General features: G+C 63.5%; 4 protein-coding genes across 4 annotated transcripts in view; all 4 read right to left on the bottom strand.

Annotated features, from left to right (window-relative positions):
- Positions 1–1,075: 1,075 nt before the first annotated feature.
- On the bottom strand, positions 1,076–7,099 carry ETFB (electron-transfer-flavoprotein, beta polypeptide). The gene is made up of 6 exons (XM_004694312.2): positions 6,986–7,099; positions 4,496–4,654; positions 4,204–4,362; positions 2,923–2,985; positions 2,214–2,372; positions 1,076–1,307 (listed from the first exon to the last, which is right to left on the bottom strand). Exons 1-6 carry the CDS (start codon positions 7,040–7,042, stop codon positions 1,137–1,139), a joined length of 768 nt encoding a protein of 255 aa, XP_004694369.1. The 5' UTR covers positions 7,043–7,099; the 3' UTR covers positions 1,076–1,136.
- A 688-nt stretch (positions 7,100–7,787) lies between these two features.
- Positions 7,788–9,607, bottom strand: CLDND2 (claudin domain containing 2). The gene is made up of 4 exons (XM_004694311.2): positions 8,812–9,607; positions 8,423–8,560; positions 8,075–8,194; positions 7,788–7,861 (listed from the first exon to the last, which is right to left on the bottom strand). Exons 1-4 carry the CDS (start codon positions 9,236–9,238, stop codon positions 7,788–7,790), a joined length of 759 nt encoding a protein of 252 aa, XP_004694368.2. The 5' UTR covers positions 9,239–9,607.
- A 1,030-nt stretch (positions 9,608–10,637) lies between these two features.
- NKG7 (natural killer cell granule protein 7) lies at positions 10,638–11,596 on the bottom strand. The gene is made up of 4 exons (XM_004694047.2): positions 11,371–11,596; positions 11,153–11,299; positions 10,942–11,076; positions 10,638–10,862 (listed from the first exon to the last, which is right to left on the bottom strand). The coding sequence occupies exons 1-4, from the start codon at positions 11,525–11,527 to the stop codon at positions 10,804–10,806; spliced, it is 498 nt and encodes a 165-aa protein (XP_004694104.1). The 5' UTR covers positions 11,528–11,596; the 3' UTR covers positions 10,638–10,803.
- Positions 11,597–13,724: 2,128 nt separating this feature from the next.
- LIM2 (lens intrinsic membrane protein 2, 19kDa) overlaps positions 13,725–14,125 on the bottom strand; it is a 7,382-nt gene continuing 6,981 nt past the window's right edge. The window contains exons 4-5 of the mRNA XM_004694048.1: positions 13,938–14,072; positions 13,725–13,786 (exon numbers count right to left, since the gene is read on the bottom strand). Coding sequence (XP_004694105.1) covers positions 13,725–13,786; positions 13,938–14,072 — 197 coding nt within the window. The remainder of the gene's footprint in view (positions 13,787–13,937; positions 14,073–14,125) is intronic.

Genomic DNA, 14,125 nt, shown 5'->3' on the forward strand with positions numbered 1-14,125 from the left:
CCAGAGCCCTGGGAGACAGCCAAGCTCCTGAGTGCTTTTCCAGGCCCTGCATGAGTCAGACCCCCACTCTGTGCCCTCCCATCCCCACCCCTAGCACTCACTCTTGAACTCCCCGACATGACATTCTGATGCACCCTCTCCCCTCCCAGCCTTGTTTCCCCTGCCTGGAATGCACTGGCTCTCCCCGCCCACTCCAACCTGGCTCCACTTCAGGCCTCACCTTCTTAAGAACCAAAATAATAATTGCCACTTATCATGCATCAGGAACCATGCAAAATGCTTCCTGGGCATTGCCAGGCTGAGCCCTGAGAGACACCCTCGGAGCTGGGTGGTGCTCTCATTTCACAGGCCACGGATTGAGGTGGCTCAGAGAGGTCAAGGCGGTGGCCAGAGGTTGCACAGTCAGTGGGAGGGGCTGGCTTCAGTCTGCAGGCTGCTCATTCCTTCAGCAAGCTTCTCCTGTACCGCCCCATGCTGGCCTCCAGGCCCCTGCCAGGCTCCTAGCACACCCCCGCCCCCCAATTTACCCAGGCACAGTCCTCACCATACCAATGATGATAATAATACAAGCATTTCTGCGGTTGAGTGTGGTTCTGGGGATGTGATGTTGGTCAACCCCTCAGTACCCCATGGGATCTGGACTGTGGCTTCGAGATGGCTGCAAATCCAGCCCTCTGCCCACTGAGGAGCAGGGTCTGCGTCCCCACCCCTGCTTCTGGTAGACTTGTGGCAGCATTCCAAGGGGAAATGATGGAGGACACCCGTGCCAGCTTCGGCAGCCAGGCCTTGAGAGACTGGCACATTCTCCCTCCGTATCACAGAATCCGCCATGTTATTAGGGAGCTCAAGCAGCCCCAGTGTGAGAAATTGTGCCCCCGCCCCAGGCGGGTTTATAGCATACTACCCCCGACTCACTGATGCCGTGGCCCACATCTGCCCTTCAACACATAAACTCCTCAGGGCCTGGGCCTGGATGTGACTCACCTGGGTCCCTGGAGTGGCCTGGCACAGGGCCTGGCACACAGGAGGCTTAAGCAAATGTTTGTTCAATGAATCAAAGGGTCTCCAGGGAATGAGTTAATAGAGACAGATCTCAGGAGAGTCATAGTTTTATTGCTGAGTTTCAGGGAAGGGGCTCAAATCCGCCCAATCTCCTTCAGCTTGGCCACCAGGTCCTCTGTGGTCTCCACCTTGACTCCAGCCGTGCGTTGGGGCGGGTCCTCCACGCTGACCACGGAGAGCTTGGAGGTCAGGTCCACGCCCAAGTCCCCAACCTTGACCACCTCAATCTTCTTCTTCTTGGCTTTCTGCACGGGAAGCCATGGTTCATGGCACTGCCAGAGACCCTGCCCTCCCTTCCACAGCCCCCTTGCCTGGCTTCCACATGCACAAACCCCACTGGCTGGACCCTTCTGGACCTGCCCACTGGCCGGGACATAGTCTCTTGCAGGGCCGCAGGTGGTGTGGACCGCTGCTGGCGGCTGTAGTGCCGTGGGAATCCCCACGGCAGGATTCTGCCTCCAGGTAGTGACCTTGGGAAGCCCCTCGCTGGCTGGAACGGCCTGGCAAGTCATCCTCCTGGATGGGCTTTTGGCTGAGCTGACCCGCTGAATGCATCTCTTGGCTGAGATCATCTAGTGGACCCATCCTATTGGATAAGGGACCCACTGAACGCTTCCTATTGGCTGACATGACCTATCAACTTCACTGAACCCATCCTATTGGTTGAGATGGCTCAAGGAACCCATCCTATTGGATGAGGGCCCACGGCCTCCTCCCCATTGGCCTGGGTGATCGGGCGAGTCCGTTCTCAACTCCCAGTTAGCCAAGAGAGCCCCGCACCCTGCTTCATTCCCAAGACGGCCTAAACGACCTTTCTGCCAGCAAAGATTACCAGGGGAACCCTCCCTAATGAGCGAGGATAAGGAAATAAGTCCTCCTTTTGTGGCTGAGATGATCCAAAGAACTGCCCCGTGGCTTGGACTGTCCAGTGAGGGTTTTCGATCAGCTGAAGAGCCCAGCACGTCCTCCCTGTTAGCCCCAGCAGGCCCCACGGACACCCACCAGTGGCAGAAAAGACCCGGCGGACCCCTGCTGGCCAGAAGGGCCGGGGACACTCCTTCCTCTTGACGAGGTATCCACTGGCCCCTTCTCCCTCTGACCCCCGGGAGGCCTGGCCCACCTCACGCCCCGCGGCCAGCCCCGGCGCTCACCATGATGTTGGGCAGCGTGGCGTAGCGGGGCTCGTTGAGCCGCAGGTCGGCTGTCACCACGGCTGGCAGCTTCAGGCGCAGGGTCTCCAGGCCCCCGTCGATCTCCCGCTCCACTTTCAACTTGTCCCCTTCCAGTGTCAGCTGGGAGGCGAATGTGCCCTAGGGAGGGACATGTGGGGGATGTGGGGGAGGTGAAGATTCTCCAAAGTTTTTTATGAGATGTGGGGGAGGTGAAGATTCTCCAAAGTTTTTTATGAGAAAAGGAAAATCAAGCTAAAACCACCCAGGACGGTGCTGAGGCCCCAATGTGTTGCGCTGCAGATCTAAGAGCAGGCTGGCTAATAAGAGATATGAGCATTTTGAACGGGGAGGGGATGAACGGGAGGGCCTTGTGAGCCAGCGCTCAGCTTCGCCATGTGCTTATTACGACGACACTGAAATCTTGAGGTTTGTTCACTTCAAAATATTTTAAAATATTCAATTTCAAAAGGCTTCGCTTGAAAAGGAAATGAATGCAATACGTTCAGACTGACGAGATGCTGGAGCGGTCGTATTTTCGATGTGCTGGGCTACATACTAGGTTAGCCTCAGGTCCCCGTGTCAGGCCGGGCGGCGGCCAGAGCGGAGGCCTGGGGCAGAGGTGAGCTGGGTAGCCAACCCCGCTGCCCGCGCCTGGTGGCCGAGCCCCGAGCGCCGCCCCCAGTCTCACCTGTGGCCAGTCCAGAAACCCGGCCGTCATCTGCCCCGTCTGGTTGCAGTCGTCGTCGATGGCCTGAGTGGGGAGAGAGAAGGCGACAGTGGGGCTTCCGGGCGCGTCCGGGCGCATGCGCGGTGTGCTTTGCCCCGAAGCACAGCTACACCGTGTTTTCTCAAGCGCAGACTTTTTGCTCCGGCAGGCACAGGCCGCAGGTGTCCCTGTGAGCAAGGAGGGGCACGGCATGCCAACAAAACTTCATTGACAAAATTAGTGGTGGCCACGGGCCACAGGCTAGAACATCCCATCCCCTCACGGGGCCAGGGGGTCGGCCGTGACCCATCCAGGGGCACCTGCGCCCCAACACCCGAGCGCCAGATCCTTGCGCCCTGCAGAGGAAGTCAGAGGGCCGCGCTGAGCCAGGCAGGTGGGGGACTGGGTGTGCAGGATTGGGCCAGTGAGAACGTCAAGGGTGGGCGCAGGGCTCAAGCTGGGCCAACAAGGAGTCGGTGTGGGAGCTTCGCTGGAGCCTTGGGAAAGAGGCTTTTCATGTTGTGTGAGGTCACCAGGCTGGTGGGATGAGCCTGGAGGCAGAAAGTGGAAGCGGAGCAGGGCAGAGCCCAGGGCCACACGTGCCCGTGAAGCCCTGCTCATCTGCCTTGTGTGAGCTATACATTTGCTTTGGGCTTATGCCAGATTCACTGGGGACATGTCACCCCACAAAGAGCATCCTGGCCAGCTCATCCAGCACCTCCCCCGTTGGAGACCCTGGCCGCAGGGGCTGTCCCTGATGACCAGGAGGCGGGTCCCACGGTGTGAGCCCGGCACTCGGTGCCAGGACTTGGGTAGGTCACGCCGCCAGCACCTGTGTCCTGGAAGCTGGTGCGAGACCTGGGCCCCCGGAGTCCCACCCAGACCCGCGCCCGGCCTGCTCCCTGGCTGGGCTCTCTGCCTTGGTTTCCCGACTTGATGCTGACGCCCTTGATGCTCGCCGGTGTTCTGCTTTCTGTCACCTTCCTCGAGCGGTGCTGGGCAGGACACCCAGTGACCTACTTGGACCCAGCGGCCTCCTCTCCCCGAGGCTGATCTGGAAGCTGCCGCCCTGCTCCCCACACTCCCTCTGGCTCAAGCCCTGCTCCTCCGCCGCTTCTGGGTATCCAGCGTCACCCATCCTGGGCTCAAACACTTTGGCGTGGCGATAGCAGCGCTCTGGGGGTCCTGCCCTCCTGGCGTGCCTGGGAAACCTGCACCCCCACTGCAGAGCAGGGCTGGGGTAGGGGCACAGCGCACACCTACCTGCTTGCCCAGCAGCACCAGGTTCACCTTCTCCTTCTCTGCCAGCTTGGCCAGGACCCGTGCCACCTGCAGGGGGCCCAGGCGCTCTGCCTCTGCGGCCGACACCTCCACGTGGATGCCCCGGTCTGCGCCCATGGCCAGGGCGGTGCGGATGGTCTCCTGCGTGCAGAGGGGAAGACGCGCTCACCCGGGCCCGGCCTCCCGACCCAGACACCTGGCACTGGGCAGGCCCACAGCTGCGTGCTCGCCCCTCAGACCCCTCAGCCCGGGCCCGGCCCCCCGACCCGGGCACCTGGCACTGGGCAGGCCCGCAGCTGACGGCGATGACCTCCTTCGCCAGCTTCTTCTCCTTCAGCCGCACAGCCTCCTCCACAGCGATCTCACAGAAGGGGTTCATGGAGTGCTTCACGCCATCGGTGACCACACCCGACCGGTCCGGCTTCACCCGTATCTGCCGGGAGGGGAGGAGTGAGGTCAGGGGACCCGGGGCCCAGGGCCTTGTCCAGGGCGCAGGCTGCTGGGCAAGTGAGGCCTCCGTGGCACTGGTGCTCCTGGCCCCCCACCAGGATGCCAACTCCCGACGACGGGGCATCTGGTCTGTTTTGTTCTGGGCTGTCCCCCCAGAGCCTGGGGGGCACCTGGCAGTGTAGGGTGCACAGGCCGTACCTGTCAGATGAGTGACGGGAACTTGCTCCCGAGAATCTGCATTAGAACCTGGCCGGCCCTTCACACGCTTGGCACTGTGGACTCAAGTCACACAAGCCCTCTCTCTCGAACAAAATCAGTCACACCCACGATGGAAGCTTCCCCTTCAAGCAGGAAGACAGCCCCCATCAGGGCCTCCTCTTCCTGCTCCGAGGGGAAGGAGGCCCACGCGCCCCTCCAAGGAGCCCGCCACTGCACCGCTCCATGGAGGGTGGTTTAAGCTCCAGCGGACATCAGCATGGAAAATCACATCACACGACACTTGGCCTAGCAGTCAGTGACCGGCTGGTTTTGTTTTAATAATTATGTTTTGTAAATCAAGGTAGATGATTCAGTGAGAACCTTCCGGGCTCTGTCTTGGGGGGCCTGGCAGTAACTCTCCTTCAACAGACACCTGCGTTGCTGTGAGGGTTCGATGCATTAATTCATCCACCTGTCCCACGCCCAGGAGGCTGGTGCCTGCCTTCCCATCCTCATTTTCCAATGAGGCAACTGAGGCAGAGGCTCAGTGCCTCACCCGGAGTCACACGGCAAGGCAGCGGCTAGGCCCGTAGGGCCGTGAGGATGGAGACGAGAGAACAGGGCCGAGAGCGAGAGGGCAGGAGGGCCGGGCCAGAGTGATGGGGGTTGAGAGAGGAGGCAGGGGTGAGGTCTGCCCCTGTAATTAGGGACGGGCAGGGTGGAGATCATTTATTTATTCAGAAAGGGAGAGCAACATTACTGAGCCGGATGTAATGGACGGTGCCGAGGGCACTATGAGAGGAGAGAAGGGCAAGTGGATACAGTCTCATTCCCTGGTGCTGGCCCTGTGCTGGGCGAGGCTGGGTCCAGAGGGGGACCCCGTGGGGGAGACCCACAGGAACCGGAACATCAGGCCAGAAGCGAGGGTTTGGGCAGAAGGCCTGGGGGCTATAGGAACCCGAGGGAACAGCCAGAGCTGGTGCGCTCCAGGAGACGGGGTGCCAGGACGCAGGAGGCAGGAGGTGACCCTGGTCACCAAGCCACGCGGCTGTTGAGCGAGACAGCAGGAGCCCAGAGACTGGGGCGGCCTCTGCCAAGCTGCACAATCTGGCAGGGAACTCAGACCCCATGGGCCTCCGCTCCCCTGCCTGTCTAAGGGGACTGACCGCCTCTGGAAGGTTCTGAAAGGACAGAACAAGCTCATCTCCGCTGAGGATCTGAGCCGGCACCAGCACTTAAGCCTCCATGCTGGGTCTGGCTCCTGGGCCCTCCGGTCAGTTTCATCAAGCCGAGGCCTCTGGTGCCAGGACTGTGCTGGGCACATGGACGTGGGTTCCTATCTGATGAGGGGAGGGGACAGGCATGCTAGAGAGTCACCAGCCCTTGGCTGAGTTTAAGTACTTAGTTCAAGTATTGGCCTGCAGGACTGTCTGATTCACCTCTGTCCAGACCAGCGTCCCCCTGGGGACCGGCCAGATCTGCAGAGACGTTTCCTTCTAGGGGAGAGTGTCATCTATTCCACGGCTGGGTCAGATGATGGCTTTCATCCCCAGCAAGCACACTTCTTCCCTTCCTAGCTAGAGCTTCCTCACTCTCCCTGTGGCCACGGAGGCTGAAAGAGGGTGTCTGGGTCCCCAGGGCCCAACCTGACCTCCCTGGGGCACACCTCCTGGGCGGGTAATAGTCCCTGGCGTTTGCAGTGCAGCCTAATTGTTAATGTTTGGCTCGTGAGCAAAGCCCGGGTGGGGCTGGGCAGCTGTCCCTTCCCAGCTGAGTGACCGCTCTGTGCCTCAGTTTCTCCAATTGTTAAACAGGACCTTGGCTTCTCCAGACGTTAAGAAACGGGCGACTCGCTCAGCACAGTGATCAGAGAGTGAGACCAAAGCTGGGAGGCAACGGGAGCCGGGTCACGCGGGAGGCGGCTTTGAGTGAGGAGAGACCAGCTGTTAGAACCTCTCAGGTCAGTTCCTGATCTTTGCCCTCAGCTGTGACTTTGACTTTGGGGGAAGCGAGGCAGAGATCAGGGGTTACGAGAACACCCCCACATGGTGAGCACTCACGATCCCGGAAGCGCACGGTCCCGGGGCTCAGGGAGGTGGGAGGGGGGCCCGGTCACCTTCACAGCGAAGTCGATCACTCTCTTGACAGCCACTAGCGCGCGCAGCTCCGCCATCTTCCTGCTGTAGCCACCAGCAGGGTCAGCGGGCTCCCCCGGGCTCCCGCGGCCGAGGCCCCGCCCCCGCCCGTCTCTGCGCCTGCGTCCCGCCCCGGCAGCCAATCGCACGCGGCAGCGCCCTTCTCCCCTCCCCGACGGAGCACCAATCGGCAGGCCGGAGGGCAGGGAGGTGTGTCCGGTGGGGGCGGGCCAATGGGGAGCGGATCTGGGGGAGGGAGGCGGGACCCGGACGGAAAGGAAAGGCAGTGTTAGGAAGGGGGCGTGGCCGGGAACTGGGGGAAAGGTCGTGCGAGGGAGGGAGGCGCCCGGGGAGCAGAGCTCTCCTCGGGCGGCCCCAAACTTCTCGCGAAGCTTCGTACCCCTCTGTCCCCAGACGGCCATCTCGTCCTCGCCCCTCCAAGTCTCTCTGCCCGTGTGCGTTTCCCCGCTCTTGCCCCTACGCTCCCCCATATCCGCGTCCTCCCCCCACCTTCTGTTCATGCGCCCAAAGTCCGCTCCTGACCCCGCTCCTCCAGTGCCCTGTCCCCTCCAGACCCATGTCCCTGTGCCACTCTAAGTCCTTTCCTCCTTGCCCTGCTCCCCCACCATGTAGTCCACCCCCACCCTGTGACCGCTCCCCGACCCCGCTGTCCATGTTGATGTTCTCAAGTCCATTCGTGTCGTCCTTGCCGCCATCACAAGGCCCCCAGAAAGGCACAGGCCGTGAAAGTTGTTTCTTTATTCTGCCCCAGGCAGGCTGCCGTCACAGGCACACGGGGAACCCACTGATGGCGTCGGTGCTCTGCACGATCATGTCCGCCAACAGAAAGCAGAATCCTGGCGGGAGGGGACGGAGGGCGGCTGGTGGGCAGTGGGCCCTGGCGCAGATGGCCGGGCGGGCCTGGGGCTGGGGCTGGGCGTCTCTGCCCGTTCTGCAGGGGTCTTGTGTTGGAGGGCCCCTGGGAGGTCATGTATGGGGAGGAGGGCTGCGGGGAAGGAGGGGGCCTCCCTGGGTGGTCTCCTTCACCCTCTTCCCACTGCCCAGGTTACCCGCGAGAACAGAGAAGGGTAATGCCAGCCACCCCGAAAAATAGGACCAGGAGAAGAAGATGTTGTTTTTCCACGCATTCTTGGCGGTGTAACCTGTCAAGGCGATCAGCAGCAGCAGGCCTGGGCCCACCGCCTAGTGAGCAAAGCCCTGAGGCTGCACCCAGGCCCCGCCCAGACCACGCCCACCACCACAGGCCACGCCCACGGGGTCGGGCCACGCCCACACCCACACCTTTGCTGGAGCAGCTCTAGGTCACCTGCGGGCCCCCTCTATTCTCCACCCAGAGCGTCAATTCGTGATCCCTGCCCCCCACTCTCTGTCCCCCAGGCCCACCCCATGCGTCTCACCGCAGAAGAAGAAGATGATGCTCGTAGCCTGGCCCCGCGAGTTGCCCTGGTGGCACAGAATCCGCAGCGCCATCACCAAGCCCACGAGGCCGCAGCCCGCCGAGAGCACCATGCACGCCCCAGTGACCGTCAGCATGGCTGGGGACAGCGGCCCCTCAGCTGTGCCCGCCAGCACCTCCTCCCGCCTCTGGGCTCAGAGCTCCGACCCGAAGTCAGGGGGTTAGGTAGGGACCTGGGGGCTGTAATGTCACCCAAGTGGGGGTGCGTGGTGGCCTCGGCCACCGAGGAGCACCTGGATCTGGGACTGGAATTGGAAGAGGAGGTGCCAGCTGTTGGGGGAGGGACGGTCAGCTGGGGTCAGTGCAGGGGGACTGGGCCGTGGGCCTCACTCTGGCAGGGTATGTTGGAGCAGACGCCGTTGTTACAGTCCTGCCACAGGCCACTGTGGCCCCCGTGGTGCTGGGTCCAGTAGTTGGAGGCAGTGGAGAGGATGGTGACTGTGTTGGCCAAGAAGCCCAGGATGGTGCCCCCGCTCTGGAGGCTCCGCTTCACCCCCATGCCAGGGGGCCTGCGGGAGGGCCACAGGGCAGGATCGGCCCAGAGCCTGACCCAGCTTGGCACCTTCTTTCCACGCCCCTCTCCTGCAAGAGGGCCCCTGCCCTCTCCTTCCACTGGTCCCTCAGCGTCCCAGACGGTCACCCTGGGTCCCCACTTCTGGGAATCTGGAGAGCCTCCTCCTTCAGGGTTCCTCCCTATCCCAAAGCCTCCTCCCCCTCCCCAAGCCCCCACTGGGATGGAGGCCTCGTCCCCAGGCATCACCACTTAGGAGATTCTTGTCACCCAGAGACCTCCATCCCGGGTGGGGTGTCCCTTTGGCCAGTCCATACCCCCTCCCCCATGCATATACTCACCTAAGTGACTCCCACCTGCTCCCAGGTCTTCTTAGACACAGCTCCCAGGGAGGAGGGGGAGGGAGACAGGTCTCTGTGAGGCCGCAGGGGTTCCAGAACCCCCTCCCCAGAGGCCATTTAAAGAGATAACAGCGTGCATGTGACACACAGTTGTCCTGGCTCCATGACAACTCAGCAGCCATGGCAGGTCTGGGCCCTGACGGTATAAACCTCGACCTTCTAGAAACTGCCCCCCGGGCCCCTGCAGCTCTGCCCTCCTCCCTCCACCTCAACATCCAGGTTCCCCCAGCCCCCCCTTACCTTGTTCAGTGCTTTCCACCCACACCCCACACCCACCCCCTGCTCACCCCAGGGCTACCGCTCAGCTGAGTCTTGTCCCCCACAGCAGGGATGGCTCACTGTCCCGCACTTGGCCTGGGGCCCCCTGGGCACCCACATTTGCCCCCTTCTGGCCTGCCACCCTGGAAAGCCCTTGGGCTTTGAGTCTGGTTTCCCCCAGCCCCTGAATTTCCTGCTTGTAGGCACCCACCTAGCACCTGACCCCAGGCAGGGGCCTCACGGTGTCACCCACTGAACCACATGGCTCCTCCCCACCTTCCAGCCGCCCCAGCACGTCCCAGAGGGGGCTTTCTGGTGCCCCAAGGGGATCCTCCCTCCCCAGATAACATTCCCCTGGCTGCCCAGCTCCCTTGGGAGACAATCACTTGTCTAGTTAGAGCCTGTCTCTCACTGCCCTCTCGCCCATCCTCACTTCCCGCCACCCCACACCCCACATTCCAGTCACAGAGCTCTGGTCGGCATCCCCTAAAATATCTGGTCTTTCCTCAGCTCCCTGTTGGTGCCTCTCTGATTTCCTTTCCTTGGCCCCTAAGCACCTCTCCCTCCACACCCAGGTGAGTTCTGCCTATCTTCTACGCCCTCCTGAACTCTGTCCCCCCTCAGAACTCGGGGCCCCTGTGGGCAGGAAGAGGGAGGGCTGTGCCTGACCCCACTCTGGGGCCAAATCCGCCACCACGGAACCGGCGTGTCTGGCTGCTGTCATGACCTGAACCATCAGAACAACTAAATGCAGCAAAATTTTTTTTAAGATTTATTTATTTGTGCACACAGAGCTGGGGTATAGGCCAGAGGTGCACGAGTGGTGGGAGGATTCACCAGAGGCAGAGTGGGGAGCAGAGCAGGCAGACTGACTGAAATCTACTGCTGAGGGAGCAGCGGGGAGACAGGAGGGGTCTGCTGCGCACCTGTGGGCCACCTCGGGGCGGGGGCGGGGTGAACTCACACTGAAGGGGCTGCTGCTCCCTGCATGCAGCCACCTGATGCACCCCCAGGGTGGGCTCCAATGCAGCACATATTACTTGACTGGGTGAAGGAAGCAGTGAGGGTGTGGCAGATGGATGGGGGGCGGGTGGGGTGCTGAGGAGGAACAGGGCTGTCTCAGGAGCTCCAGCAGTTGGCTCTGCCTTCCGCTCACATGCGCTCGTAGCCAGGCAAGGGACCTCTGCATTGGGCGACCAGGCTCAAGCCCCCTGGGGTCACAGACAGGTCACTGGCCGTGTGCCCCTCAGACCCCCCACCTGGGCTCCCGAGCCCCTGGGCAGCGCTCACCTGTACAGAGCAGGAACACCACCGACAGCCAGCCCAGGATGAAGGACCAGCCGAAGAAGGCCTGGATCTCTGGGCTGGGCACCTCGCTCCAGCGCTCGCCCGTGTAGACGGCCATGGCCACTATGTTGCAGAGGGCTGGTGGGACAGCGGAGGCCTCAGCCCTGGGGGCCGCCTGCCCCCACCTCCTCCCCCCCGTCACCCAGCTCCTCACCTGCAGAGAAGCCCGTGATGCAGGAGACCAGGGGGCTGCAGCCCGGGGCGCACAGGGAGGGGACGCAGGACAGGACCAGGAAGCTGACGGACACCAGCCCCAGCACGGCGGCCAGAATCATGAAGCTCTGCGTCACCTTGATGTAGCCTGCCCCAGACCAGACCTCTGAGCACCGAGCGGCCTGGCGGCCCCCACTGCCCCCCACGGGCCCTTCTAACCTCTCACTGGCTCCTTAGGGTTCACTGGCCAGAGGCCCGAGTGAGCTGAACCCCTAGGTCCGACGGCCACGAACCAGCAATCCGTGCTCAGAGCCACCACGAGGCAGATGAGGCCCAGGCAGCCGGCCAGCAGGCCCAGGCTCCGACAGGGCTCCATGGCCGGCCGCGGCTGGGCAGCCGACTCCCGCCCGGGGAGCAGCTGCTGTGTGGCCTGGTCCGCCAGCTCCGGAAGAGACGCCGCTGGGGGTGTGGGCGCTGCGTCGGTCCTCGGCGGTTTTGTTTCCCAGCAGCTGGCATATATACTCCCCTACCAGAGAGGTGGGCTCCCCTCAGAGTGTTGGGGTGTCATATGGTGGTTGAGGAGAGGGTGTCTTTGCCCCAAGCTATAGTTCTAGGTTGCATTAGAATCACTGGGGACTTCCTGGAAGAGGTGAGAGAAACATGGGGCCGCGGTGGAGGTGGCTGGCTGTGAGACAAACAGAAGGGGCGTGTGGCCAGGGGGCCAGGGGGATGTGTCATGCTTTCCTGTGGGTTCTGTTAGCATCCGTTCAGGGGTGCTTGGGTACTCAAGGGTCTTCAGAGAAAGAAGGGGCGGGGGGGGCGAGGTGCCGGGGCTGGGACGGAGGGAGGAAGGGAAGGGGAGCTCGGTCTCTCCCGCCCCTCTGGGAGCCGAGTCCAGGGCAGGTGGAGAACCACATCCTGGTGTCTGAGGTCAGCACGCCCACACCCTGCGCAGAGAAGTCTTTGCAGATGACGGTTCTGGGGGGCCTCCGGGGTGGGCTCTACCCCCAGGGTGGGGTGAGCGGGGCAGTGGGTGGCCCTCCAGGCCAGTCTCCCCGTCCCAGCACCAGGCGCTGGGCAGCGCTCACCTGAGAGCAGGTGTGCAGTACGGGTGCACGGCCCAGGGGTGACCCAGCACATTGCCTTCGAGGAAGCCCACAAGGAGCCCTGTGAACCCCATCGCCGACTGAGTCGCAGGCCCAGGACAGGGGCCGGGAGACCGAGGCGCTGCTCCCCCTGTCCCGGAGGCCCCGTTCCTCGCTACGTCACGGCCTCCCCGGGCCGCTGACGCCCCCCCCCCCACCCCGGCCACTCGCCCACCACCCCCCGGCCACTCGCCCACCAGGCCCCAGCGGCGCCCCAGGCCGGGACGGCTGGGCATTGGCCCAGAACAGCCGAGGGAGCCAGACGGGCACATGGCGGGCGGGGGCGGGGGAGAGTCCCGACCCACCCTGTCCTGACTCAACCCTGCTCTCGACCCCCACGTAGTGCCAGCCAGAGCGGACCCCAACTCAGCTCCGACCCAACCCCAACACAACCCACTAATGCCTCAGCACAGTCCCCACCGTGACATCGACCCCACACCTGCCCTCCGAACCAGCGCGCCCCAAACTCGAGCCCAAAGCCGTCCTCGCGCCCAGCCCAGCCCGCAAGTGTCCCCGACGCTTCTCCTCAACCCCAGAGCGCCTACATCCACGCTGCCCAGCTCCAGCTCAGCTGGTGACCCTGGGGCTCCTAAGGGTTGGGGGGCACCGAGTGGCTTTTCGGGGAGCACTGGGGACGGGCGTGGGCAGGGAGACCCACCAAGCCGGAGCTGGAACGTCAGTTCACCCACCCCCCAGAGGGGCGAAGGGCTGGAGACTGGGTTCAGTCGGGGAATCCATGAGACCGTGTGACCCCAACAGGACAGGGCTTGGGGAACTCCCTGGGCTGCAAACACAGATGCTGGGGGGGCACCCCGGGCAGGCATGGGCGCCCCCTCCCATGCTCCCTGAGCCTGGATTCTGCCCCGTGAGCACTGCGGGCCCCTGAACCCACAGAGGGGCCTGGGGAGCCCTTCAAAGGGCCGGTGGGGCCTGGTCACGGCCCGGGCCTGGGGGGGGCCTTGTCCTAGGAGCCTGCAGGGAGGCACCAGCCTCCAGGCCGGTCAGGCCGGCTCCTGGCACCGTGTTAGGTGGCGCAGCCCCCACGTGTTTCCAGAGTCGGGTGGAGTTAGCCTGCCCCCCAACCCCCACCCCCGCCTTGCTCTGTATAACCCTCCTTGGCCCAGCAGCACCCCGACCCCTGCACCCCCGTCTGTTTCTCTGCACCCCCTCTCCGGATCCACTGTGGAGTCGCTTCACATCAGTTTTATTAGGCTCCCAAACACGGCTCTAACGGGCACCCCATTTCCCTAGCTCCCCCAGGGTGGGGCCTCGGGCTCCCCAGCCCCTGCCTCCTCCTTCCCCTGTGGGACACACACAGGTCAGGGGCCGCGCAGAGCCCAGGGCCGAGCCCCTCGCGCCAGGACGCGGGGTTCGGGCCTGCAGACTCCCCCCACTCAGCTCAGCGTCCTGGGCACGGTCACGGGGTGCTCAGCGGGGAGCGGACAGGCGCCGGCACTGGAGCGCGTGGCAGGCACACATGTAGAAGACGCCTGCTCAGACGAGACCCCGTGGGCCCCAGGTCTGCCGCCCGGCCCCCCGACGCCGCAGTGGGGTCCCCCTGGTGTGCCTGGGCCGACCGCCCCTGGCCCAGAGCGGAGTGCCCGCCGCAGCCCCTCTGCCACTCCCTGACCCGGCCCCTACCTGCGAAGAAGGTCATGAGCAGGGCCACCCAGCCCAGGATGTAGGACCAGGAGAAGCGCCAGTCCCCGAAGCGGCGGCCGAGGAAGCCGGCCGTGACCCCCGTGTAGATGGCCAAGGCCAGCAGGACGAAGAAGGCTGGGGAGGGAGTGGACATGTGGGTGGCCGTGGGCCGGGTGGGCCGGGCGCTG

Source organism: Condylura cristata, unplaced genomic scaffold (assembly GCF_000260355.1).
Source record: "Condylura cristata isolate star-nosed mole 26May11 unplaced genomic scaffold, ConCri1.0 scaffold00041, whole genome shotgun sequence".
NCBI classification, from domain to species: domain Eukaryota; kingdom Metazoa; phylum Chordata; class Mammalia; order Eulipotyphla; family Talpidae; genus Condylura; species Condylura cristata.